This window comes from Hypanus sabinus, chromosome 2 (assembly GCF_030144855.1).
Source record: "Hypanus sabinus isolate sHypSab1 chromosome 2, sHypSab1.hap1, whole genome shotgun sequence".
NCBI lineage: Eukaryota > Metazoa > Chordata > Chondrichthyes > Myliobatiformes > Dasyatidae > Hypanus > Hypanus sabinus.
In genome coordinates, this window is record NC_082707.1 from 148,907,767 (window position 1) to 148,932,970 (window position 25,204).

General features: G+C 38.8%; 1 protein-coding gene across 4 annotated transcripts in view; it reads right to left on the minus strand.

The window, feature by feature from the left end:
- The window catches only part of mia2 (MIA SH3 domain ER export factor 2), a 68,253-nt gene that overhangs the window by 16,397 nt on the left and 26,652 nt on the right, over window positions 1-25,204 (minus strand). For 3 of the 4 annotated variants that reach the window (XR_009509058.1, XM_059956747.1, XM_059956757.1), the window contains exons 7-17: window positions 23,669-23,812; window positions 23,493-23,514; window positions 23,311-23,399; window positions 16,689-16,766; window positions 12,109-12,219; window positions 11,916-11,987; window positions 11,735-11,839; window positions 10,836-10,958; window positions 10,685-10,751; window positions 9,356-9,411; window positions 3,290-3,380 (exon numbers count right to left, since the gene is read on the minus strand). Coding sequence is in view for 2 of the 4 variants with exons in the window: in XM_059956747.1 (XP_059812730.1) it covers window positions 3,290-3,380; window positions 9,356-9,411; window positions 10,685-10,751; window positions 10,836-10,958; window positions 11,735-11,839; window positions 11,916-11,987; window positions 12,109-12,219; window positions 16,689-16,766; window positions 23,311-23,399; window positions 23,493-23,514; window positions 23,669-23,812 (958 nt within the window). In the remaining 2 variants the exon portion in view is untranslated. Of the gene's footprint in view, window positions 1-3,289; window positions 3,381-4,192; window positions 4,292-9,355; window positions 9,412-10,684; window positions 10,752-10,835; window positions 10,959-11,734; window positions 11,840-11,915; window positions 11,988-12,108; window positions 12,220-16,688; window positions 16,767-23,310; window positions 23,400-23,492; window positions 23,515-23,668; window positions 23,813-25,204 lie in introns of all 4 variants that reach the window. The other variant, XR_009509059.1, reaches the window with a different exon arrangement.

A 25,204-nucleotide genomic window follows, 5' to 3' on the forward strand; every position in this document is an offset into this window, starting at 1 on the left:
GATAGCAAAAAGAAACCAAAGTGCAATGCAACTATACAGTACAAGTAAAATGCCAAAGTTACAATAAGGTAGATTAGGAGATCAAGCCTGCATTCTTTAGCTTGTGAGAGCTCCATTCATGCAACTGTTAAGAGTGGTTTAGAAGCTGTCCTTGACTGGCAAAACACTTCCACAGCCCTCTGCAGTGGAGAACTTCTAAGATCCGTAATCTCTTGAGAGAAAAATTCTCTGCCCCAGCTATGTTAAGCATGAGCACCACAGCAGCACCTCATCTCTTGACTTGGCTCTCAAAAGCCCTCAATAACAAACTGAACAATTCCACATAACCAGCTTTCTCAATCGATATCAAAACAGGCTAATTCTAATGAAAGGCATCTTTTTTTTCTCTCCACTGCTACTGCCCAATCTGCTGGGTAGTTCCAGCATCCCTTATAATTTCAATTTTCTTTGCTCTCATTTATTTCCCTCTACCTACAGCTCTTCCAGATAGTTGGGCATGCTTGACTTCTAAGTTTCCTAGTTCTGACGAAGTTGTCATCATACTGAATGTAAACTTTTTTCTCCATAGATCCTGCTGATATGCTGAATATTTATACTGTTTTTTTCTTTTATTTCGGATTTCCAGCACCTCAGGTTTTGCTTTTGCACATCAAGTCTAGGCACATTTTTGATTGAGCTCTACTGGATTGGTGAGAACACAGTTGCAGTGAGTATTATCAGCTGTTCTATTTGCCCAGCTTTAGGAAGAATGTCTACTTTCTCTGGAGGGCAAGAAGTTGACGGATGTATATAAAATCGTGAGCTGATATGCATAAAGTGTATGGTCCCAGTAGGAGAGTTTAAATCTAGATGGCATAGTATGGGTATGGGTAAAAGGGGACCTGATGGGCAAATTTCCCCCCCACAAAGATGGTGCTGAGTATATGGAGTACTCAGAAAAGGAAGTGGTAGAAGTAGGTACATGTACAACCTTTTAAGAGACACTTAGACAAGTACAACTAGATAAGAAAACTTGAGGGATATTTATTGTATTTCTCATACTATCAAAACATAATCTTGACCAGTTTTTCCCATCAATCTTAACATTCAAATCAGATTCCCATTTTTGTCTTGATTTATGAATTCCTAATTTAATTATTTGCTTTTGAATCAAATTATACATACAAGATGTAAATTTTTTAATTCTTCCTTTCTGAATCAATATTTCTATTTCACTAGATTTCGGCATCAACATTGTTTGTCCCAGCTTTTCTAGTAAATAGGCTCTTAATTGAAAATAACAGAAAAGAGAGTTATTTGATATTTTATATTTATTTTTTAATTGATCAAATGACATCAATATAACTCCTTCGAAACAATCACCTATATATTTAATCCCCTTTTGGAACCAATTATGTGAAAGTTTATTGTCCATTGTAAAAGGAATAAGCCTATAAGCAATATAATTTTTTACATCAATTATATATAACACCACAGAAAATAAATAGATTAAATTCATATATGTCTGACCAATGTTTTCGATGTAATCAAGAAATTGGTACCTTTTTACATTCTACTTGGTCTTGTTTTAAAATTCAACCATTTTGGATAAATTTAAGACTTTTATTGGAACAAATTACTGGAGTACAACTTCCACATAGTCCACTATTATTTTTATTAGGAGACATCGAAGGGACAATACCGAAACTTAAATTGAATATGTATCAGGAAAAATTTATAAAAAATTGCATTGGCAGTAGCCAAAAAAGTTATCGCAGTTAGTTGGAAATCTGATTTATATTTAACTATGGATCGTTGGAATAATGAAATACATAGTTGTATTCCATTTGAAAAAATTACATATAATTTAAGAAATGAATATGATATATTTTTGAAAATTTGGCTCCCATACTTACAAAAGATGGGATTAAATACATCGGTCCTTTGAAGATAAAATTATAGTAATTGGGGAAAGTAAAAAATAAATATCAAAATTATTTTGAACTCCATGGAGCATGTGGGGATCCTCTGATATCCAAGCAATCTTGCTCTTCTTTCTTTAGATAAGGGTTAAGGGGAGGGGGGAGGGTTAATATTATCTTTCTTACTATTTACTATTACATTTATTCTTTGTAATTTCTAAAATTTAATAAATAAATATTTTTTAAAAAAGAAGAAATGTTGAGGGATATAGGCTCTACACAGGCAAACGGGACTAGCTGACACAGGTATCTTGATTAGCATGGAGAAGCTGGACCGAAGTGTCTGTTTCTGTGCTGTACTATGTACAATATAAATTTTTTTAAATGCCTAGGCAGCTTAAGCAAGATTGAGCTCAATAATTAGAGGAAAGGAGGATCAATGTACACTGAGTATTTATTTTTCGGTTCATTCAGACAGCGACTTGAGATTTGCTAACAGAAAGATGGAAACATATCTGAAAATGTACCTACGCATCAATCTGCAAGATTACCAGTGGAAAACAGAAGTGTGAGTCAAAACAAATTGCTCCTTTTTTAGCCTGTACGTCCAATATGGGCCAAAAAGCTTCTTTTGAGTGATATAAATTTATTTGATTCTAAAATTCTTGTTGAATGGCAAATATGCTCCATTTTCTTTTTACCAAGGCAATCAACTATTTTGTCAAGGAGGTACTTAACATTTCTCAAACATGCCTTCCCTTTAACAAATACAGAAACAGAAAATAATACACTGATGAAGAGCTAATCTGCTTTGCTGTCACATCCTTCCTGTCCTGTGGTAACCAGAATCATGCAACATAATCTAGATGTGACCTAATTAGTGGCAAAATTAAGGTACAACAGAAAGCATGACTATTGTTCAAATGTCTTCTACCAAGGTCGGTACTCATTTCTGATTTCCAGCATCAACAATACTTTACTATTTAACAAATCTATACTGGATGACAAACTGGAAATCTACAATTATAATGAGCTCTGGACTACAGTGGAGAAATACAGAATCTTCAGAAAGTTAGATATTCTGATAGAGATTTCTGTATCCTTTCTCATTCATGTTTACCCTGCAATCTTATCGATAATTTGGAACTTGTAAGGTCACCAGATGAGTCAAATATCGGTGTGCTACACAAACTACCAGTCACCCTAAGTCAACAAGGATCATTATATAGCACTGAAGACTTCAAAAGTGTCTGTATTAAATTGAGGAAATGTGATTATCCACAAATACATTAGTTGCAAGATATTAAGCATCCCAAGAAACACTGCTGGCATACAGCACAGCATTAAGCTCCACTAAATAGGAGTACTAAAATCTTTTTTATAATTACCCATCAGTTCTTGCTTTGCTTTGACTTCATCTGACAATTTGCTGTGAATCTGATTTCTTTCCTCTTCCACTGACTTCAAGCTGGCATTTAGCTAAAGAAAAATAAAAGGTATTAAATCAAGATTTAAAAGCATAGCATTGGATTTTTATATTAGAGATGGACTTCCAGTTTTAAGTTATAAATTTCAGATTATTACTTATCATCACTCAAATTTACAGTGTTATTTACAATGCTTGTCAAGATCACTGGTACAGAGGTTGATGCTGGGGATAATTTTCAAGATGTACTGGGACATCACATTACTGTATCACTGCTCCATAGCAACTTAATGTACTACTTCTCCTGGTTCTGAAAATACCTGATTTATCCTCAACTTCGTACTAAAGATGAACCTCTAATCCTAAATACGGTAAAACTTATGCAAATACTGAATACTTATATTTGTTGTTGCTGTCCCACTCAACAAATGGAATACTGGAGCCTCAGATGAAATGTTGCTATGAGGTCTGTCCTCTCAATGTATTGAAAGTTGAAAGGAGATGTGCATGCAGCAATGGGTGGTTTACATGCAGCAATGGGTGCCTGAAACATACTGGCTTGGCTGGTGTTTAAGAAACAATTAAACACAGAACATGCAGGGAATGGACGGATATGGATCATGTGCCGGTAGATAGGATTAGTTTAATGTGGCTTCATAGTCAGCAAAGACAATGAGGGCCAAAGGATCTGTTCCTGTGCTGTGTTCAAATTTTTTTACAAAGTAAATAAATACTTGGGAGAGTAATAACTCTATCAAGGAGCTAGCACAGCATAATGGGTAAATATTCCCCTCTTCAGTGCTGTATCATTCCACAATTTGGTGTATAACAATGACATATCTGACAGGTCAGCAAGCTAACTGACCATAAAAATATTCGTTCATTCTTGCTCCTTTCAGTCCCGAGCCTGTGTACCGTTCATTCGGATCATGGCTGATACGTACTTCCACTCTAATCGCACATCCTGTGATTGCAACAAAACTCCATCAATCTCAGTTTTGGAATTTTTAATAGATCTAGTCTTAACAGACTTTTGAAGCCTAAGCTGTCTATTTCTATTAAAAAAAAGTGTTTTCTAATATGATTAATGAATGTCCTAATTCTAAGGCCATCCTCTTGTTCTGGACTACCCCAAGCGAGGAAAACAGGTTCTTAATGCCCCAAATAGATCAACCCTCCCCCTCCCCCATCTTCTATTGGGCAACTTTCCCTTAAATAAACTTAATAGGATAGAATCAGATAAGATCTTGCAAATCAACACCAGGTATACATGGGCATGATGATGTCTGTTATAACCCGTGACTTTACAGCCTAATGCAAACATCACTATCATTAGTAACAATCTAACCTGGCTTTAAAGAACATAATAAAGCCACATGAAGAGAGCCTGAACAAGTGGTCAGCAGTGGTCAAAATCTATTAGCACAACACATTAGTGAAGAGGTGCTTCAGAACTTGCTGAAGTAACATTTACCTGACAACCGAACACTGACCACAGACACAAGATATTCTGCAGATGCTAGAAATCTTGAGCCGCACACACAAAATGCTGGAGGAATTCTGCAAGTCTATGGAAGGGAATTAACAGTTGACATTTCGAGCTGAGGCCCATCATCAGGACAGGGAAAGAACAGGGCAGAAGCTGGAAAAAAGGTGTGGAGGAGAGGATGGAGTCCAGCTTTCAGATGACATCTGAGATCAGGTGAGGGGGAAGGTTTGTGGGCAGGGGGTGAGAATTAAGTAAGAAGCTGGGAGCAGATAGGTAGAAGAGGTAAAAGGACTGAAGGAAAAGGAATCTAATGGGAGAGTACAGTGGATCATGGCAAAAGGAAGGGGGGGGGGGAGCCAGAGGGAGGTAATGGCAGGTGAGGAGAAGAGAAGGGTGAGAGTGTAACCAGGACAGGGAATAGAGAATGAGAGAAGAGGGGTGGGGGGGGGGGGGGAACTTGCAGAAATCCATGTTCATACTGTCAGATTGGAGACTACTCAAACAGAATGAGGTGTTGCTCCTCCAACCCGAGTTTAGCCTCATTATAGCAGCAGAGGAGCTCATGGACAGATGTGTCAAAATAGAAAGTTGAATTGAAATAGGTAGCCACCAGGAGGTCTTGCCTTTTGCAGCAGACAGAGCAACTAAAAACCAACCAGCTACGCTCTATCAACAAGGGGAATGCAATCACTTAATTCCCATGTTAACAGTCCATTCTCAATCAACGCAATGGTAGACATCACCAACTATGCCATCAAGCTGCATTTACAAATAACTTATTCATTAACACTCAGCTCACCCCGTTCCATCAGATCTCAGCCCTGTTGCAGAAAAAAACAAACTGAATTGCAGTACAAGCTGATGTCAACAGGGCAACAACTGAACACCAAGCAGGCTAATTAAATTGTTATCTGTCTTGTCCATACTGCACCAACTGCCGCCACCGGGCTATAAACGTGCAGGAGCAGTGTGTGGTTAAGTGCCTTGCTCAAGGACACAGCCGCTGCCTGGGCTGAGGCTCAAACTAACAACCTTCAGATGGCCAGCCCAAAGCCTTAACAACTTGGCCACGCGCCAATGAGGATCAAGGGAAAATTTCACTGCAAAGATCATTGAGACCATATCATCATTCCAGGATACTGCTACATGGGTTCATTAGCCTCCCACACCTGAAACCACCACAGTGGGCTTCACAGCTGAACAGGTGAGAAGGCAGCTGAAACATCTCCACCCAAGCAAGGCTGCAAGCCCGGATGGTGTCAGCCCCAGGGTGCTGAAAACCTGTGCCCCCCAGCTATGTGGAGTACTTCACCATGTCTTCAACCTGAGCCTGAGACTCCAGAGGGTTCCTGTGCTGTGGAAGACGTCCTGCCTCGTTTCTGTACCGAAGACGCCGCAAACCAGTGGCTCCAATGACTATAGACCGGTGGCATTGACCTCCCATATCATGAAGACCCTGGAGAGACTTGTTCTAGAGCAGCTCCGGTCTATGGTTAGGCCACACTTAGACCCCCTCCAGTTCGCCTATCAGCCCCGACTAGGAGTTGAGTATGCCATCGTCTACGCCTACCTGGACAAGCCGGTGAGCACTGTGAGGGTCATGTTTTTTGACTTCTCCAGTGCGTTCGACACCATCCGCCCTGCTGGGTGAGAAGCTGACAGTGATGCAGGTGGATACTTCCCTGGTGTTATGGATTATTGACTACCTGACTGGCAGACCACAGTACGTGCGCTTGCAACAGTGTGTCAGACAGAGTGGTCAGCAGCACTGGGGCTCCACAGGGAACTGTCCTGTTTCCCTTTCTCTTTACCATCTACACCTCGGACTTCAGCTACTGCACAGTCTTGCCATCTTCAGAAGTTTTCTGATGACTCTGCCATAATTGGATGCATCAGCAAGGGAGATGAGGTTGAGTACAGGGCTGCGGTGGGAAACTTCGTCACATGGTGTGAAAAGAATCATCTGCAGCTTAATGTGAAAAAGACTAAGGAGCTGGTGGTGGACCTGAGGAGGGCTAAGGCACTGGTGACTCCTTTTTCCATCCAAGGGGTCAGTGTGGACATAGTGGAGGATTACAAATACCTGGGGATATGAATGGACAATAAACTGGACTGGTTAAAGAACACTGAGGCTGTCTACAAGAAGGGTCAGAGCCGTCTCTATTTCCTGAGGAGACTGAGGTCCTTTAACATCTGCCGGACGATGCTGAGGATGCTCTACGAGGCTGTGGTGGCCAGTGCTACCATTTTTGCTGTTGTGTGCTGGGCAGCAGGCTGAGGGTAGCAGACACCAACAGAATCAACAAACTTATTCGTAAGGCCAGTGATGATGTTGGGGTGGAACTGGACTCTCTGACAGTGGTATCTGAAAAGAGGATGCTGTCTAAGTTGCATGCCATCTTGGACAATGACTCCCATCCACTCCATAATGTACTGGTTAGGCACAGGAGTACATTCAGCCAGAGACTCATTCCACCAAGATGTAACACTGAGCGTCATAGGAAGTCATTCCTGCTTGTGGCCATCAAACTTTACAACTCCTCCTTCGGAGTGTCAGGCACCCTGAGGCTGGTCCTGGACTTAATTCCACTTGGCATGATTAACTTATTATTATTTAATTATTTATGGTCTTATTTTGCTATATTTCTTCACTATTTGGTTGGTGCGGCTGTAACAAAACCCAATTTCCCTTGGGATCAATAAAGTGTTTCTGTCTGTCTAATAGAGTTTCCTGGCTCCTTTCACTCCTATCCACAATTAACATTTAACAGTGTGATTCCATTCACAACTCTGCAAATAATGAAAACATATGAGACTACAGGTTCTGGGATTTGGAGCCCAAAAAATGCTGCTGGCTGAACTCAGCAGGTCAGACAGCATCTCTACAGAGAAACGGACAGTTGAAAGGTCATGATTCCATCCAGACTACCCATTGCTACATCAAATAATGAACTAGACTGTGGCTGCATGCAAAATGCTTTGATATGTGGTGGGAACCATTTGTACAGTTTAATAGGTTATGACCTATTCCATGACTAAATTAATCACCTACAATGGATATTACATTATTTTAGTTGAAATCCCACCAATAGGACTAGTGATCGCAATAAATCATAGAAAAATATTCACAAATAAATCATGTAACTGCAAGAATAGGTTAAAGTCTGGTCATCCTAGGAAAGGCGAGTCACTTCCTTATAAGCAATGCCTTCTTGACACTTAAAAAGTTGTTTTGTAAGTGTGATAGTATACATTGCATTACCCTACTCCAATAGAACTGCAAGAACAACCTCAACCTTGACATCATTCAAAACAAAGCAATCTGCATAGGCACTCCATCCACACCTAATTAAGCTTTCCTTTTCAAAACCAGAACCACGTGTCCCATCTATCAGCATTAAAGTATTTGTACTAATTCATTTGGTATCTCCTAACCCCGCAAACTCTATACTTAAAAGGTCTAAAGGAGCAAGCACATGGAAACATGATCTCCAAGTTACACTGCATTGTGACGTAGAAGTATGACCAGCAATTGAACTAGTACCAATCTCCACATGGTTGCAAAGTGAAAATATCTTTGTCATGCAGAATGTAGTTCAAGACCCTGGGGAGATGTCTATGCAGATACAAAATACAACACAAGCTTGGACAGGGATAAGCAGTAAATGTGGGCTCGTCTCCAAGGCCAATAGCTACTTTGAGATCAGTTGTCCAGAATTAAACAAGATCTTCACAAATGTATAACAAAGTCCCACTATCCCATCTGTATACCATTTTCATTTAGATATCGGTTCCTTTCTGTTAGCCTTTTGAAAAATGTTCGTACCTGTCTACTGGTTTTAAGGGACATACATCAAATGACTACAAAAAAAAAAATCACAATTTCTATTAGGTTACTGACTTCAGAAACTCAAGAAGTTCTGCTGGAAATCTTGAGCAACACACACAAAATGCTGGAGGAACTCAGCATATCAGCCAACATCCATGGAGGGGAATAAACATTCAACATTTCAGACCAAGACCCTTCATGAGAGACACTGAAGGGTCTTGGCCTGAACCATCAACTATTGAACCACTATATGAACCATCTCTCTATAAGTGCTGCATGGATTGCTGTACCTCTCCAGCATTCGGTGTGTGCTCAATAACCCAATTTAAAATCATTCACAGAACACTGAACATATTTCACTGCATGAAACTCTATCTGCTATAACTTCACATCTCCTTTGGTTCAGCTTCACTTCTGTCTGTGAAGAACTAGGGAGGGGCAGGGGTGTGATCTACTCTATGTTAAGTAAAAGGGAAATAAAAGTGCCCTGTCATGTTGAACATTTTTTTTTCCCCCAGTTAATACATATTTGGCACTGGTGAGGAACAAAATAATTTGAATAATTTTCAAGTACTGTCAATAACAGCTCAGTCACTTCATGTAATACAAGCACCATTAAATGGAACTTTAAAAAATGCCCCAAATTTTCTTTTTATAAACTAAGAAAGCAAATGCTAGGGCACAGACATAAACTACACCATGTGACATACCTTCGCAACATTGATCAATTTTTCAATTTTTTGCTTCTGTCCTTCTTCTGATATTTCTGATATATTAAAAACAAAACTTTTAGACAAACTTCTTCAGACTCTAAAACTTAAAATATTTAAGAGAAATGGAGATCAACACTAAGCTTCTTGAAAATAATGAAGTCATAATATAGAAAGCATAGGTGGAAGGTATAAGTAAGCACTAGCTTCACAAAAATTACATTTTCCACATCTTTCTAATTATAACTTAGGATAATATTCAAAAAGTTATTTCTTATCTTAAGATGCTACCCTCAAAATCTCTCTTATCCATTTCAAGATGTCTCAAAGCACTTTACAATTAAGTAACTACTTTCGAAGGACTTCACTATGGTAATACACACAGGACCTAAGTAGGAAGAAACTTGAAAACATCGTGAAATTATTAGAGAAATCACTTGTTCTCTCGATTTTTAAAAAATATTATAAGCACTAGTTTACCTATCAGCATGCTGTCCCATCCAACAAAACAGAAGGTAGATAAACTAGTGAAGTGGTAACCATAATTCTAAAAATTGTGCAAGGCATAACTATTCAGTTGTTTTGAATACTTTTGAAATGTCTATTTCCTCAAATAAAAAAGCAGACTGTTACATGATATATGAAATATCTGTACTGAGATGATCATCTGCAAAGACTTGGCATAGTATCTACATTACAGTGCCCCGAAATTCTAAAACTAAAACACAGGGCTTAAAGGTTAGAGCTGATAATCCAGACTGACATTCCTTTGCAAGAAACATGATAAATTAAAGCTTCATTAATAGTTCAACAAGCATTAAAGATCAGAAAGTATTTTTCACATTGTAACCAATATTTCTCTAATAACTGAAAAACAAATCAATAGAAATACTCAAGTTGGGCATCATTGGCATTTACTGACTAAATGCTGCTTGCAGTAAGTATTACGGAACAAGTATGTATATCTGGTAATTTCAGAATGTCCATCAGCTTGTCAATTTAAATTAAATATTATTCTGCAAGCAAATGATTCCACAAGAAATATGCACCTCCAGCATGTGTGCTTCTTTTTCTGGCCTTAATGGGTTGTTGGACATACTCTACAAACCTGATTCTGTGATGCACAGATCTAGAACTATGCCCAGGATCTGATCACCTGCTATACTTCATTTACATTTCCAAACATTCACCAAATCCAAACATCTTAGCTATTCAGGTGAGGTCTGAGTAAAAAAGTTCAAAAACATTTTTTTTTAATCATAAGACATTGATTCACTTCCTTAATGCTTCTTGTTTAGTTTTTAATGTGTAATTTATCTAAGTTATTACCTTCTGCAAGATTATCTCCTTCGGCTACATTCCACAATTTCATCTTTAGAAGGCAATCTGTCAGAGACTGAGAGAAAAGGGCTTTAATGTGAATATTTTAGCACATGGGTAGATCTGCAGTATCATTTGATATCATTGGAACAAATCTCACCTTCACTTCATTTTCTTTACATGTAAGAACTTCCCTTATATCATTCTGTGATTTTATACCTAATTTAATATGCTCAGTAAGCTCATTATAACGTTCATTCCAACCTTCGGATTCTTGCAACAGCTACAAACAGAAAAGTCACAATTAGGCTAATGAATTGAACAAGTATTATCTTTACCAAAACACTAAGATTACATTCAAAGCATTTCTTCTCATTAAAATTACTAAGACTATTTTAAAGAGTAAAAGTCAATGTAGTTAAAAAAAATATACACAAGTTTAAGTTGATTCACTAATCCAACACATTTTCTCAATAAATTCTGAGATCAGCTGAGAGACCCTGCAAGTGTGTAAAATTTGACCATGCAACAGTGTGCAAAATCAATGGAGGCTGTTCAGAAAAGCAGTGAAACAAGTAAACTGATTTTTTTAATTCAAAGACAGGTGCAGTGGATTAATAAGTCACAGGTTAGTGCCCATGATCTACATAAATTAAGATATAAGAGGACTTGTGGCTTGAAGAATGGAGAGGAAGGGATGTTACCAAATATATTCTCAACGTCTTTAAGGCGTTAACTGTTGCCAAATTAGGAAGGGTAAAGGCTGAATTGATTGCTATTCTGCAGATAGTACCATTTATAGTTCTAGATGGCCCAAAAATGATGAAAAATCCTGAATGGGAAGACAATGAAAAGATTTCAATCAAGTCAAAATAAAGTAATTCTTTATTTTCCTTAAACTCATTAACATTTCATAGTCATTAGACTATCACTTGCAATTTCTCAATGCTACTATGCACTTATATCTTCAAGTGTCATTCAGAGGAAAAGAGCTCAAAAGGTAGCTTTGATTCAGTGCAGGATTTGATACAAAGGTTTGGTGAAAAATATCAGTCATACCTGTTCTTGGCTTTGTACGAGATGATAATTCTCCTCTTTTGCAGCTTGAAAAGATTCCTGGTGTTTTGCATCTTTAGTCTGAATTCCTTTTAATTCCTTTTTAGCCTTAAAATACAAAGAGGAATTTAAGTGTTTCTTCTGCCACACTACATTAGTGTTCTATCACTTCTTGTATCCTCACCTCTTCTATTTGCATCTTTAGATTTTGAGCTTCATTTTCCAGCGCATTTAAATTTTCTTGAAGTTCTGTAATCTGCATGTAAGAAAAGTACAACCAAGTCTGCACAAAATCGACATTTGTACTGCTTGTCATATATCATTTTAAACACCAGTTTAACCAATACTCAGTTAAAACAAGTTTTATTATCACATACCAGATTACTTTGTTGAGATCTTGTTTGCTTTTCTGCTTCTAAATCCTGTGTGAACTGATCAATCGTTTGTCTAAGAGTATTATTTGATTTATCCAATTTAGCATAAGAGTCCTAAGCAAAAAAAATTATGAAATTGATCTCAAATACATTACCATTAAATACAAACACCGCACATCAAAAATATTTAATCCTAAAACCCTATTTGATTGCCCTTTCTTGCTATCAAAAACAAAAAATGTCTTTCAATTGAAACTAGATCAAAAAACTATTTGGCAGGTTGCAATCATTGCAAGAGGTCGCTTGTCGGTGAGGCTGCGCAAAGTTTAAAAAGAGGAATGCTCCTGAGGGATGTGGGATTGCAGGTTACTTAATGATCTCCCTGAAGACTACATCAGCAGGAAGTACACCCAACATCAACTCTTGACTGACAAGGTCAAGGAAATGGAGTTGGATGTACTCAGGGCCATCTGGGAGGCTGAAACTTTTACTGAGATGGTCACACACACCAAGTGCAAGCTTCAGATAGTAGACGGGTGACTAACAGGAGAAGTAATGGAAGTAAGCAGTTAGTAAACAAAAACTCCTAAACAAGAAAACTCCTCTGGATACTGCTGGGGGGGATTGGATACTGCTGGGGGGGATTACCTATCAGGGCACAACAGCAGCAGCCAGGCTAGTGACACTGTGGCCAGCTCTGAGGCTCAGCAAGGAAGGATAAATCAGGCAGAAGGATAGTGATAGGAGACTTGTAATTAGGGGCACAGACAGTAGATTCTGTGGCCATGAAAGATTAGACAGGTACTACAGTCCAGTATGTCCCAGAGTGGTAACAAAAGATTCTCAAGAGGGAAGGTGTCATGGGGTACACTGGCACAAATGACATGGGTAGAAAGGGGGAAGAGGTCCTGTGCAATAAATACAAGGAGTTAGTTAGGGAAGAGGCTGAAGAGCAGGACCTCTGGGTTACTCCCAGCACCATGTGGCAGGAATAGGATGACAATACAGTTAAATGAGGACGTGGCACGGAGTGAGGTTTTAGATTTCTAGATAATTGGGATGTCTTCTGGGGGGAAAAATGGATGGGTTACACCTGAACCGGGGGGGGGGGGGGCAGGGGGGAAACAGGGAGGGAACAATATCCTGCAAGTTTGTGGGAGCTGTTAGTGAGGGTTTAAACTAATTTGGCGGACAGATGAGTACTGGAGTGATAGAGCTGACAATGGGACAATTGGTATACAAGTCAGTGCATTGTGTAGTGAGACAGTGAGGAATGACAGGTTGATGATAGGGCACAATTGCAGTCAGTGCGATGAGTTGAAGAGTAACATGGGGGCAAAGAGTGATGAATACAGGACTAATGGTGTTATATTTGAATCATATGGTAGATGATCTTATAGCACAGTTAGAGATTGGCCGATATGACATTATGGACATCACTGAGTTATTGTTGGAACAGAATCATAGTTGTGAGCTTAATATCTAAGACTATACCTTGTATTAAAAGGACAGGCAAGTAGGCAGGGGATGAGGTGGCAAAAATGAAATCAAATCTTTTGAAAGAAGTGACAGTGGACGAGAAGATATAGAATCCTTGTGGATAGAGTTAAGAAACAGCAAGGATAAAAAGACCCCAATGGCCTCTGAAAATTTGCCAGCATGTGGGACATAAATGACAACGAGAAATAGAAAAGATATACAATAAGGGCAATGCTTTGATAGTCATGGAGGATTTCAATAAGCATGATAGATTGGAAAAATCAGATTGGTGCTGGATCCCAAGAGAGGAAATTTATAGAATGCCTACAAGGGAATGACTATTCAGAGCAGCTTGTGGTTAAGCCCAATAGGGGGAAAGGCAATTCTGGATTTTGTGTAGTGTAATGAACCAGATTTCATTAGGGAGTTTAAGGTAAAGCAATCTTTAAGAGAAAGTGATCATAATAAGACAGAATTCACCCTGCAGTTTGAGGGTGCAGTTGTTATTAATGAGGAAAAGGTGCTTGGAAAGGAGAAAGATCTGAAGATAAAAGTCATCTGGACCAGATGGACTAGACACCATGGTTCTGAACGAGTGAGCTGAATAGATTATGGGGGCATTAGTAATGATCTTTCATGAAACACAGGATTCTGGAATGGTTCTGGAAGACTGGAAATTGCAAATTTCACTCCATCCTTTAAGGGGAGGGGTAGAAGAAAGGAAATCATAGGTCAGGTAGCCTGACTTCAATGATTGGGAAGACGTTGGGAGTCCATAATTAAGGATGAGGTTTTGGGGTGTTGGAGGACAAAGTTGGTAGGGTTTCCTTGAGAGGAAATCTTGCCTGACAAATCTGTTGGAATTCTTCTGAGGAAATAACAGACCGGATAGACAAAGGAGAGTCAATGGATGTTGTTTACTTGGATTTTCAGAAGACCTTTGACAAGGTGCTACACTTTAAGTTGCTTAAGAAATTAAGAGCTCATGGTAAGATGCCGGCATGGATAATAGGTTGGCAGACTGGCAGGAGGCAAAAGTGGGAATAAAGGGAGCACAGTCCGGTTGGCTGCCAGTGACTAGTGGTGTACTGCAGGAGCTGGTTTTGGGATCGCTTCTTTTCATGTTATGTGTCAATGATTTGGATTACAGAATTGATGGCTTTGTTGCCAAGTTTTTGAATGGTACAGAGGAGCAGGTAGTGTTAAGGAAGCAAGAGTCTGCAGAAGGACTTGGACAGATTAGAAGAAAGGGCAAAGAAGTGACAGATGGAAAACAGCACAGGAAAGTGTATGGTCATGCACGTTGGTAAAGGAATAAAGCGTAGACTATTTTCTAAATGGGAAAATTTTCAGAAATCAGAGGTGCAAAGGGACTTGGGAATCCTTGTGCAGGATTCCCTAAAGGTTAACTTCCAAGTTGAGTTGGTGGTAAGGAAGGCAAATGCAATGTTAGCATTCATTTTGAGAGGACTAAAATATAAAAGCAAGGACGTAATGTTTAAGCTTTATAAGGCATTGGTCAGACCAAGCAGTAACCAAAATTGTTTAATATTGATTCAGGATTCTTTTAGACCAAAAGACCATAAAAAATAGGAGCAGAATTTGGCTTAGAAGAATTAGGGGGAAAATCACACTGTAACTATCAAATATTTAAAGGCCTAGATAAAATGCATGTGGAGAGGATGTTTCCTGTAGTGGGTGAAACCAGGACCAGAGGACACAGCCTCAGAATAGAGAGACACCCATTTAGAACAGAGATGAGAAGGAATTTCTTTTCCCAAAGAGTGATGAATCTGTGGAATTCCTTGCCACAGATGACTGTGGATGTCATTGAGCATATTTAAAGCGGATGATAATGGGTTCTTGATTAGACAGGGTGCCAAAGGTTATAGGAAGAAGGCAGGAGAATGGGGTTGAGAGGGACAATAAATCAGCCATGATGGAATGACGGAGCAGATTTGATGGACTGAATGGCCTAACTGTTCCTATGTTTTATGGTCTTATGGTCTAAAAGAATCCTGGATCAATATTAAACAATTTTGCTTATTTCAATTTGTTAGTTCTTAATATAAATAAGCAGACACAAACCTGGTCAAATTCTAGTTTATACAATGAATAAGATAAACATTTAAAATCACAAACAGGAAGCAGTGATCTTAAGAATTACGAGTTAAATTTCAACAAATATGATATTTGTGATTTTCAAATTATTTAAACCATAAACTTTTCATAGTAAGCTCTCTTAACATCCTTTCCTCTGAATATTAATAAGAGATCAATTTAAGAAATAAAGGAAGAAGCTTGGTTCATCAATAGTTAAATAACAAAGCAAATCAAAGGAAACTTTTGTTTTTAAAATGTGAAAATGCTCCAAATTAAATGGCGAATGGGAGATCTCAAACTATCTTGAATAAATTCTTTCATGACATACAATGAAGATGACAGTTGGAATGGTGGTGAGAAAACTCTAACTTGGATTGGTGATTCTAAAAGATACGGCTTGCAAAGCTGTACTTAAATCAAAGTACTCATGCTACAGTCTGTACTTTATATGCTGTGTCATATGACGTAGACAATCACGGTCTTTCCATGACCGTAAATTTTCTTGGGGAATTTTTCTACAGAAGAGTGCTGCCACTGCTTTTTTTTGCGCAGCTTCTTTACAAGACACTATGTTCGCGTAGGTTTTCTCCCGATGCCATGGTTTCTTCCCATAGTCCACAGGCGTATCAGTTGATAATTTAATTGGTCATTGTAAATTGTCTTACGATTAGGCTAGGGTTAAATCAGGCATTGATGGGCAGTGCAGCTCGAAGGACTGGAAGGGCCTATTCTGCACTTTATCTCAATAAACAAACAAAAATATTTGTGTCTGTGTGTTATAGCTCTGTCAGAAACATCTATCCACTTCTAATCTGAGGACCTGCCAGTTTTACAATGATAATCATTCTCTATTATTAATCACAGAAAATGTAATCAGAAAAGATCATAAAAGTACTCCCTTAAAAAATCCACTTCCAGAAATATTTGGGTCACAGCCAAAAACACAACCATCTGGCAACCTTAAAATATGTTTCCAGGAACTTATTTAACAGTATTTTTACCTGAAGATGTAAAGTCTTTGTTTCTGTTGATTGTTTTAAGCTGGCAGCATCCTTCACAGAAACTTCAAATTCATTGTACTAAAAACAGAAGGCCAATTATGTAAACTTAGGTAAAATAAATTACTCAGGTTGATCTTACTTTACTATAACTATAAATAAAAATTGGAAACTAAACTCCGATAAAATGATTGAGGTAAAGTTGCAGAAACACTTCAGTTATATGTAACTTTAAAAAGGACACCTCATAATTTTCTTTGTCATTAGTACTGCAGTAATACTACTTTTAAATAAAAATAAATAAGTTTTAAATGTGTTTATACCATTACAGGACCTAACCTGCATTTTCACAGTGCTCTGAATACACATTCAGTAAAGCACTATGATGCTCTAGTGTTGCATTGTGCATGTAGTTTGCAATACGGAGCAGAAGATCAACCATATTAAGACAACCCATCTCTCAAAATATGAATTAGACGAACTCAAACTTTCTGGTGAGAAGGCACTTCATTATAGAACCAGCCAATGCTAAAGACATGAAGCTGCTTGGAAATTTAAAGTATCTAAAGAACAGATTGTGCTATAGCTCATCAAGTTACCAAGTTCTCACTGAAAAACATCTATGCAGAGCATTGACCCAGTGTTCATTGATCCATATATTCCTATGACAGGTATTGCACAGGACTCCTTGACCTACTGAGTTATTCTAATATATTCCTTACAGATTTATGGGGAGCAATCTGATAAGGCTAGGCTTGTCTTCCTTGGAGTGAAGAAAATTGAAGGGCGATCTGATTGAAGTATGCAAGATTGTGATAGGCACAGATGGGGTACTATAATGAGACTTACCCTGCCTTTTCATAGTTGATCCAATTCTACTAGGGACCTAAATGCACATTCAGTAAAGCACTGCACTTTAGTGTTGCATTATGTACGTAGTGTGCAATACAGAGCAAAAGATCATTATCTGGTGGTCGGGGTAATATAAAGAAGGGGGCACAATTTTAAGATGAGGTAGGAGATTTAAAGAAGATTCAAGTATTCTCTTTACACACAACAACCACTGATCCTCTTCTGTCTATCCTTGTTGTTTGTTCAAAGAATTCAAACAGATTTGTCAGGCAAGATTTTCCTTTAAGGACAGTATGCTGACTTCAGCCTATTTTGCCTCCAAGTACCCCAAAAACACATCCTTAACAATCAACTCTAACATCATTCCAACCAATGAGGTCAGGCTAACTGGTCTATGATTTCCCTTCTGCTGTCTTCCCTTCTTAAAGAGTGGAGTGACATTTGCAATTTTCCAGTCCCCTGTGACCATTCCGGAATCTAGTGATTCTTGAAAGATCATTACTAATACCTCCACAATCTCTTCAGCTACCTCTTTCAGAACCCTGGGGTGTAGTCCATGTTGTCCATGTGACTTACCTACATGGAAAGCTTTCAGTTTCCCTAGCACAGGGGTAGACAACCTACAGCCCACGGGCCAGATCCGGCCTGCGAAGGTATTTTGACCGGCCAGCAAGCAAATATTGGGATACTATGCTTATCCGGCCCACGAGCGATTTTTCCTTATACTGAGCGTTTCACGCGACCACACTGATGGACATACATGGTGTCTTGTTACACTGGCCCCAGGTTCCGTTTTGTTTCAAACCAAACACTGGTATATACGAATGACGGGAAGGCAGACTACCTTATTAATATGTATTAGATACTCTCCAGGCACGCGCAGGTTTTCAGATGGGATCATTCAAATTTGTAAACAGAAAGAGCGTCAATGTGTTTTAACAAGAAATCCATGCTAAATATCCAGATATTTACATGCGCTATGAGATTTATTGAATAAATCATGTTTCGAAATAAAATTGGAGAAAAAAACTTCAGTGGCGATGAATGCAAAATGCAGGAAAGTAGACACTGAGTGCTGAAATTTCCAATACACTTGTACATTAGATTACTTCTTCATCAAGCAAGCTGGGAAACCAGTTTGTCTCATTTGCCTAGAAAATGTTGCTGTGAAGAAGGTGGCAAGTATCAGGAAACATTACGATACCCACCATAGTGAAAATTTTAACAAGTTTACTGGGCAAGTAAGGAAAGATGAAGTTGAGCAAATGAAGGCTAGTTTCGGAAAACAAACGTCATTTTTTGCCAAGAAAAGCAGAGAAAATGAAGGAAATACCCATGCCAGCTATGAAGTCTCAAAACGTATTGCAGAAAAGATGAAGCCTTTTACAAATGGAGAGTTTGTCAAAGAATGTTTACTGATAGTGGTGGATATTGTTGGTCCTGAAAAGAAATCTTTATTTGCATCTATCAGCCTGTCAGCAAGAACGATCACATGGTGAGTTAAAGAAAGGTCAGATGATGTTAAAAGTTGTTTAAGGGATGCCTGCAACGAGTTGCAATTTTTATCAATTGTGCTCGATGAGAGCACAGACCTGAGAGACACTGCTCAACTAGCAGTGTTTGTACGAGGAGTGGCCTCAACTTTTCAAATTTTGGAAGAGTTTATTCAATTAATTCCTATGAAGGACATGGTTACTGAAGCAGACATTTTTGTTCAAAATGATGTCAGAAATGAAACTTAATGTGTCGGAGCTAATTGGCATCACAACTGATGGGGTACCAGCAATGGTGGGACAGAAAAAAAAAGGCATCATCGCATTGCTGCAAAGACAAATGGAAAACTTTGGAATCGCACAGGAAGTGGTTAAAATGCATCGCATTACCCATCAAGAGGCATTATGTGCCAAGTGTTTGAAATTAAAGGACGTTATGGACATTGTTGTGAAGGCAGTGAATCTGATCTTATCTCATGGATTGAATCATCGCCAGTTTCAGCAGTTTTTTCGGATATGGAAGCAGAATATGGGGACCTGGCTTATTTCTGCAACGTACGCTGGCTTTGCTGAGGGTCAATGCTGGAAAGAGTATTTGCATTGCATGAAGAGGTGGCAATATTCCTTGAAAGCAAAAATGAGGATGCTTCACATTTTCGTGATCTTGATTGGCTTGCAACCTTGGCATTTCTTGTGGACATTACACCTCATTTAAATAACTTGAATTTACAACTTCAAGGAAAAAAAATCAGCTTATACATGAGATGTATGGTCATATTGTGGCCTTTGAAAGAAAGCTGCAATTGTGGGAGTACCAGCTTCAAAAAGGAAATTGGGCACATTTTCCACACTTTTGAAACAAAGCAAAGCACAAGATCCAGGCATTTTTATGAATATGGTCCAAGAATTGAGAAAAGAGTTTTCATCTGGTTTTTCTGATTTTCGTTTGCATGCAGATGAGTTCAAGCTGTTTGCTACTCCATTTGATGTGGAAGTCGACACTGCATCAGAAATTTTTCAAATGGGATTAATTGAGATGCAATGTGACGACATTGAGATCGAGAATTCATTCTGAAGATGTGTCAGTGCTTGACTTCTATAGAAAATATATTCATCCAAGTGGGAAGTATCCCAACTTAGGGGACCATGCAAAAATGATGGCATCATTGTTTGGCAGCACTTATCTGTGTGAGCAATTATTTTCAAAAATGAAGCACAGCAAGAACCGTTTGAGAACAAGATTGACTGATGCCCATCTGGATAATGTCTTGCTCTTGACATCAACAAGCCAGACACCCAATATTGAGAAGCTTTCAAGCAACAAAAAGCATCAAGTTTCACACTGAGTTATCAACTGTTTGCGTTAAAATTTTCTTTTTTAATATACTTAATTTACCACCACTCAATGCATATTGTTCATACGTTTTATGTTTAGATCCTCCGTGTCCTCTTAATAGATTCAAAAGATGCCGTTGATTGAAATAAATCCACCATTTCGTTTCCCATTAGTACCTTACTGATGTCATTTTCCAGCAGTCTGATATCTACTCTCACTTTTCTTACTCTTTATATATCTGAAAAAACATTTTGTATTCTCTTTTCTATTATTAGGTAGTCTACCTTCATAGTTACCGTAAATTCCGGACTATAAGTCGCTACTTTTTTCCCACGCTTTGAACACCGCGGCAACACTGCGGCCTATACTACAGTGCGGCTAATGCATGTTTTTTTTTCATGCCGCCAAAAACATTTTGCCTCGTAACAGTAGACCAATAAAATTGATGAGTATTTCACAGAAGTCCAATGAAATTGTACGATAAATCAAGCGCACTTTCACAATTAAATTATTGTAAATCAGTCATTTGTACTCACCCTCATCAACATGGAAAACACTCGAAGAAAAGCATATGATGCAGCTTTTAAGTTAAAGGCGATCAATCTGGCGGTTGAAGAAGGAAATCGAGCTGCTGCACATAATCTTGGCATAAATGAATCGATGGTGAGATGGTGGAGATGCCAGCGTGAAGAACTGAGTCAATGCAAAAAGACGACAAAAGCTTTCAGAGGTAATCATAGCAGATGGCCCGAACTTGAAAACTTTCTTGAAGACTGGGTTAACACACAGAGAGCAGGTGGCCGCGGTGTTTCCACCGTGCAGATCAGACTCAAGGCTAAAGCAATCGCCACCAAAATGAAAATCGAAGATTTTAGAGGTGGGCCATCGTGGTGTTTTAGATTTATGAGACGAAAAGGCCAGTCCGTCAGGGTACGCACGACTCTGTCAGCAGCTCCCTCCCGACCACGAGGAAAAACTTGCTAACTTCCGCACATTCACTCAAACAAAGATAGTGGAGAATTCCATCGGGCCAGATGATATCATAAATATGGATGAAGTACCTTTGACGTTTGACCTGCCTCTCACTCGGACTGTTAATAAAAAAGGTGACTCGTCCATCACACTGAAAACAAGTGGCCATAAGAGAACGCATTTTACTTGTGTTCTGAGCTGCACAGCATCCGGACTAAAGTTTCCACCGATGGTGATTTTTAAGCGGCTGACAATGCCAAAGGAAAAATTCCCAAAAGAAATCATGGTGAAAGTCAATAAGAAAGGTTGGATGATGGAGAGTCTAATGAAGGATTGGCTGAGAGAGTGCTACGCCAAGCGACCAGGGGGATTTTTTCACAGAAAAAAATGGCGCTGCGCGTTAAGTGGGAGGCTTGGATGACGAGTGGCGAGAAATCCTTTACCAAAACAGGACGCATGCGAAGAGCATCTTTAACTCAAGTCTGCCAGTGGATCCTAAATGCGTGGAGCCGTGTCACAACATCCACCATCACCAACGGGTTTCGAAAGGCTGGACTGCTGCGTGATGAAGAGGACCGTGTGCGCTCAAATGAGAGCGACAACAAAGAGACTGAAGTGAGTGACGAGATCCTAAGGTTGTTCAATTCGGACACTGAAGAAGAGGATTTTGATGGTTTTAGTGCGCAGGAGGAAGATGAAGAAGGCGATCAATAACTTTTCCTGGTAGGCTGCAGTATATATATTTTTTTTACCAGTCGTTAGGAGATATTGGAATGTTGTTCGTGCACTGTTCAGTAAAAAAGTATATGCAACGTAATTTGTGTGCTACCGATGTGTATGTATATTTAAAAGTAGCTGTGTTACAGGCACTGTTTGAAAAAAAGCATTTGCAATATGTATTTGTTTATGTTACCATACGGATTTAATTAAAAGTTAAAAAATCCTCACGTGTAATATCTTTCTGTGTAAATATCTCATATTACAATGTGGGACACCTGCGGCTTAAAATCCGGTGCAGCTTGTACAAGTACAAAATTGATCTTCTTTCTAAAATTAGAGCGTGCGGCTTTTAATCAGGTGCGCTCTGTAGTCCAGAATCCACGGTAATCTTTTCTCTCCTTATGGCTTTTTAGATGCCTTCTGTTGGTTTTTAAAAGTTCCCAACCCTCTAACTTCCCACTAATTCTTGCTATATTAAATGCCCTCTCTTTTGCACTTATGCTGTCTCTGACTTCCCTCATCAGCCAAGGTTGCCTCATCTTCCTTTTAGAATACCTCATCTTTGGCTTATATCTATCCTGCACCTTCCAAATTGATCCCAGAAATTCCAGCCATCGCTGTTCTGCACTTATCCCTGATAACTTCCCCTTCCAATCAATTTTGGTCAGCTGGTTGGTGCAGTCATACACAATTACCACACTGATACAACATTTGGACAAGTCGCTTAAATAGGTAAGGTGAAAGCAGGTGAACAGCATTAGTGTGAATGGTCAAAAATGTGGATGTGGACACTGTGGGCCAAAATGCTTGTGTGCATACTGATTCATAGTTGGTGCTTTCAATATTGAACTTATTCTCCAAAAAAATGAGCATTAAAATAATTTTTCTGACTGCTTGCTTGATTAGTTCCTGTCTGATTTATTATTAATTATCTTCTCTGCGCAAATGACTATGTGAATTAACTTCTTCTATTGTCACTTTTGAAGACTGCTTGGTCTGATCGACATAATTCAATTTCCAAAGATGACTAACATGGGATTTCCCTAATTAATATTCAAGTGAGCATAGGATGTGCACTCTGTTCTGGGAGTATAAGCAACAAACGCAAACATAAAGATGCTACATTTGTTAATTTTGCTTCTAATAGTCTCATCAAACATACACTGAAGTTATACCACACAACAAGAGTGACAATTCGAATATTGTAACGAATAACATAAGAGCAAAAATCAAGAGCAATTGTTGCACTTACCTTTTGTTTACAACTACTCAGTGTTTCAAGAATTTTGCATTTCTCATCAAACAGTTGGGAAACTTTTTCTGCAAGTTGTTTCTCTCTCCCTAAAAGATTAAAATTTGGAAAACTTAAAGAATGGACTAATCAGATTAAATTATCTGGATAAAGATATTGCTTGCAAACACCCAGTGACTTACCCATATACCTTCTGCTTTTCACCTAAAGAGCAAGCAACATAGAAGCAGTTATTTTACCATTTGAATGTCCGTTTAAAAAAAAATTTAAGACTCTCTACTGATTCATGATACTTAATGTTATATTGAGCAATCCAACTATTGTGAAATAAGTAATCGCTACATATGAATATACCTACTGCCTGACAAGTCCTGTAGATGAACAGCAATGCAGTGATAATCCCCAGCAGAACCGAAATCAGGAACAACTCAGTGCAGGGACCAGGAAAGTCTGATGAAGCTCCTAAATCTTCAGATAACGTATCCATCACTGTCTGATATGTCTGCAAGTAAAATATTGCCATCATTATCCTAGCAGGGTCATCACCATATGTACTGATATATCTAGCGATAATGAGTGCGTCAGGAAGAACAACAGAGATTTTCAATCTTTCTTAAATTGGTGAAAATTGCTACCACAAGAGGCAGCCAGGCTAAGAAAAAGTGTGTATATTATTGATGAACTTTGGAACATAAGATTAACTATTTCAGTACCTGTCCTATGTCCTCTACTGCTGAACTCTCACACAAGCCTCAGTCACTACTACTACTACAACTCTGTTGACCTATTGGTCATCTACGTTCCTACATGATTTCAGGTTAAACAATGTCTTCATTGCAAAGTACTTGTTTTTAAATCCCATTATGGTCTCACATTTCCCTATATACCTATTCTCCTCCCATCCTAAAGCACCAATTCTAGTCACTCAAGAATGAAACCAGTCTTAACTTTCTCCACCCACCACCACCTTCATTCACCAAATTTCCACTGATGTTATAGTGGAGAGCAGTCTGACAGGTTGCATCAGTTTGGTTTGGAGTCTGAAACTGACAGGATTACCAGAGACTGCAGAGGGTTAGCCAGTTTCATCACAGACACAACACTCTGTTATCACAGACATCTTCAAGAGGCAGTGCCTCAAGAAGGGCACATCCATCACTGAAGAGCCTCACATGCCCTCTTTGTGTTACTACCAGTGGGGAGGTGGTACAGGAGCCTGAAGACCAACCCTCAACATTTTAAGAAAAACTTCTTCCCTCTGCCAACATTTTTCTGATCTGTCCATGAACCCATGAATATTACCTCATTATTCATCTTTTGCACTATTTATTTTATAACAGTTTTTGTCTTGCACTGTACTGCTTAGAAAAACAATTATTATGTTTTAATGATAATATTGTTTATTTACTCTATCTATGCCTCTCAGTCTTATAAACCCCTCAGATCTCCACTCAGCCTCAGAGAAAACAACCCAAGTTTGTCACCTCTCATGATAGCACAAACCCTTTAAACCAGGTAACATTCTGGTACAGCTCTCTGGACCCTCTCCAAAGCCTCCACATCCTTCCTATAGTGGGGTAACCAGAACTGTACACAATACACCAGATGTGGCCTAACCAGTTTTATAAAACTGTAACATAACCTCCTGACTTTTGACCTCAATGCCTCGACTAATAACAGCAAGCACGCTAACACCTGCTCGAGAGTACTCTGCTCATCAACACTGTCTCTCCACATTTGACCAACCAAGGTGCAAAACTTCACATTTAGCTGGGTTAAACTCTATCTGCCATTTCTCCATCCATATCTGCAACCAATCTACATCCCATTGTATTCTTCACCTGTCATCTACATTGTCCATAACACCAATCTTTGTATCATCTGCAAACTTACT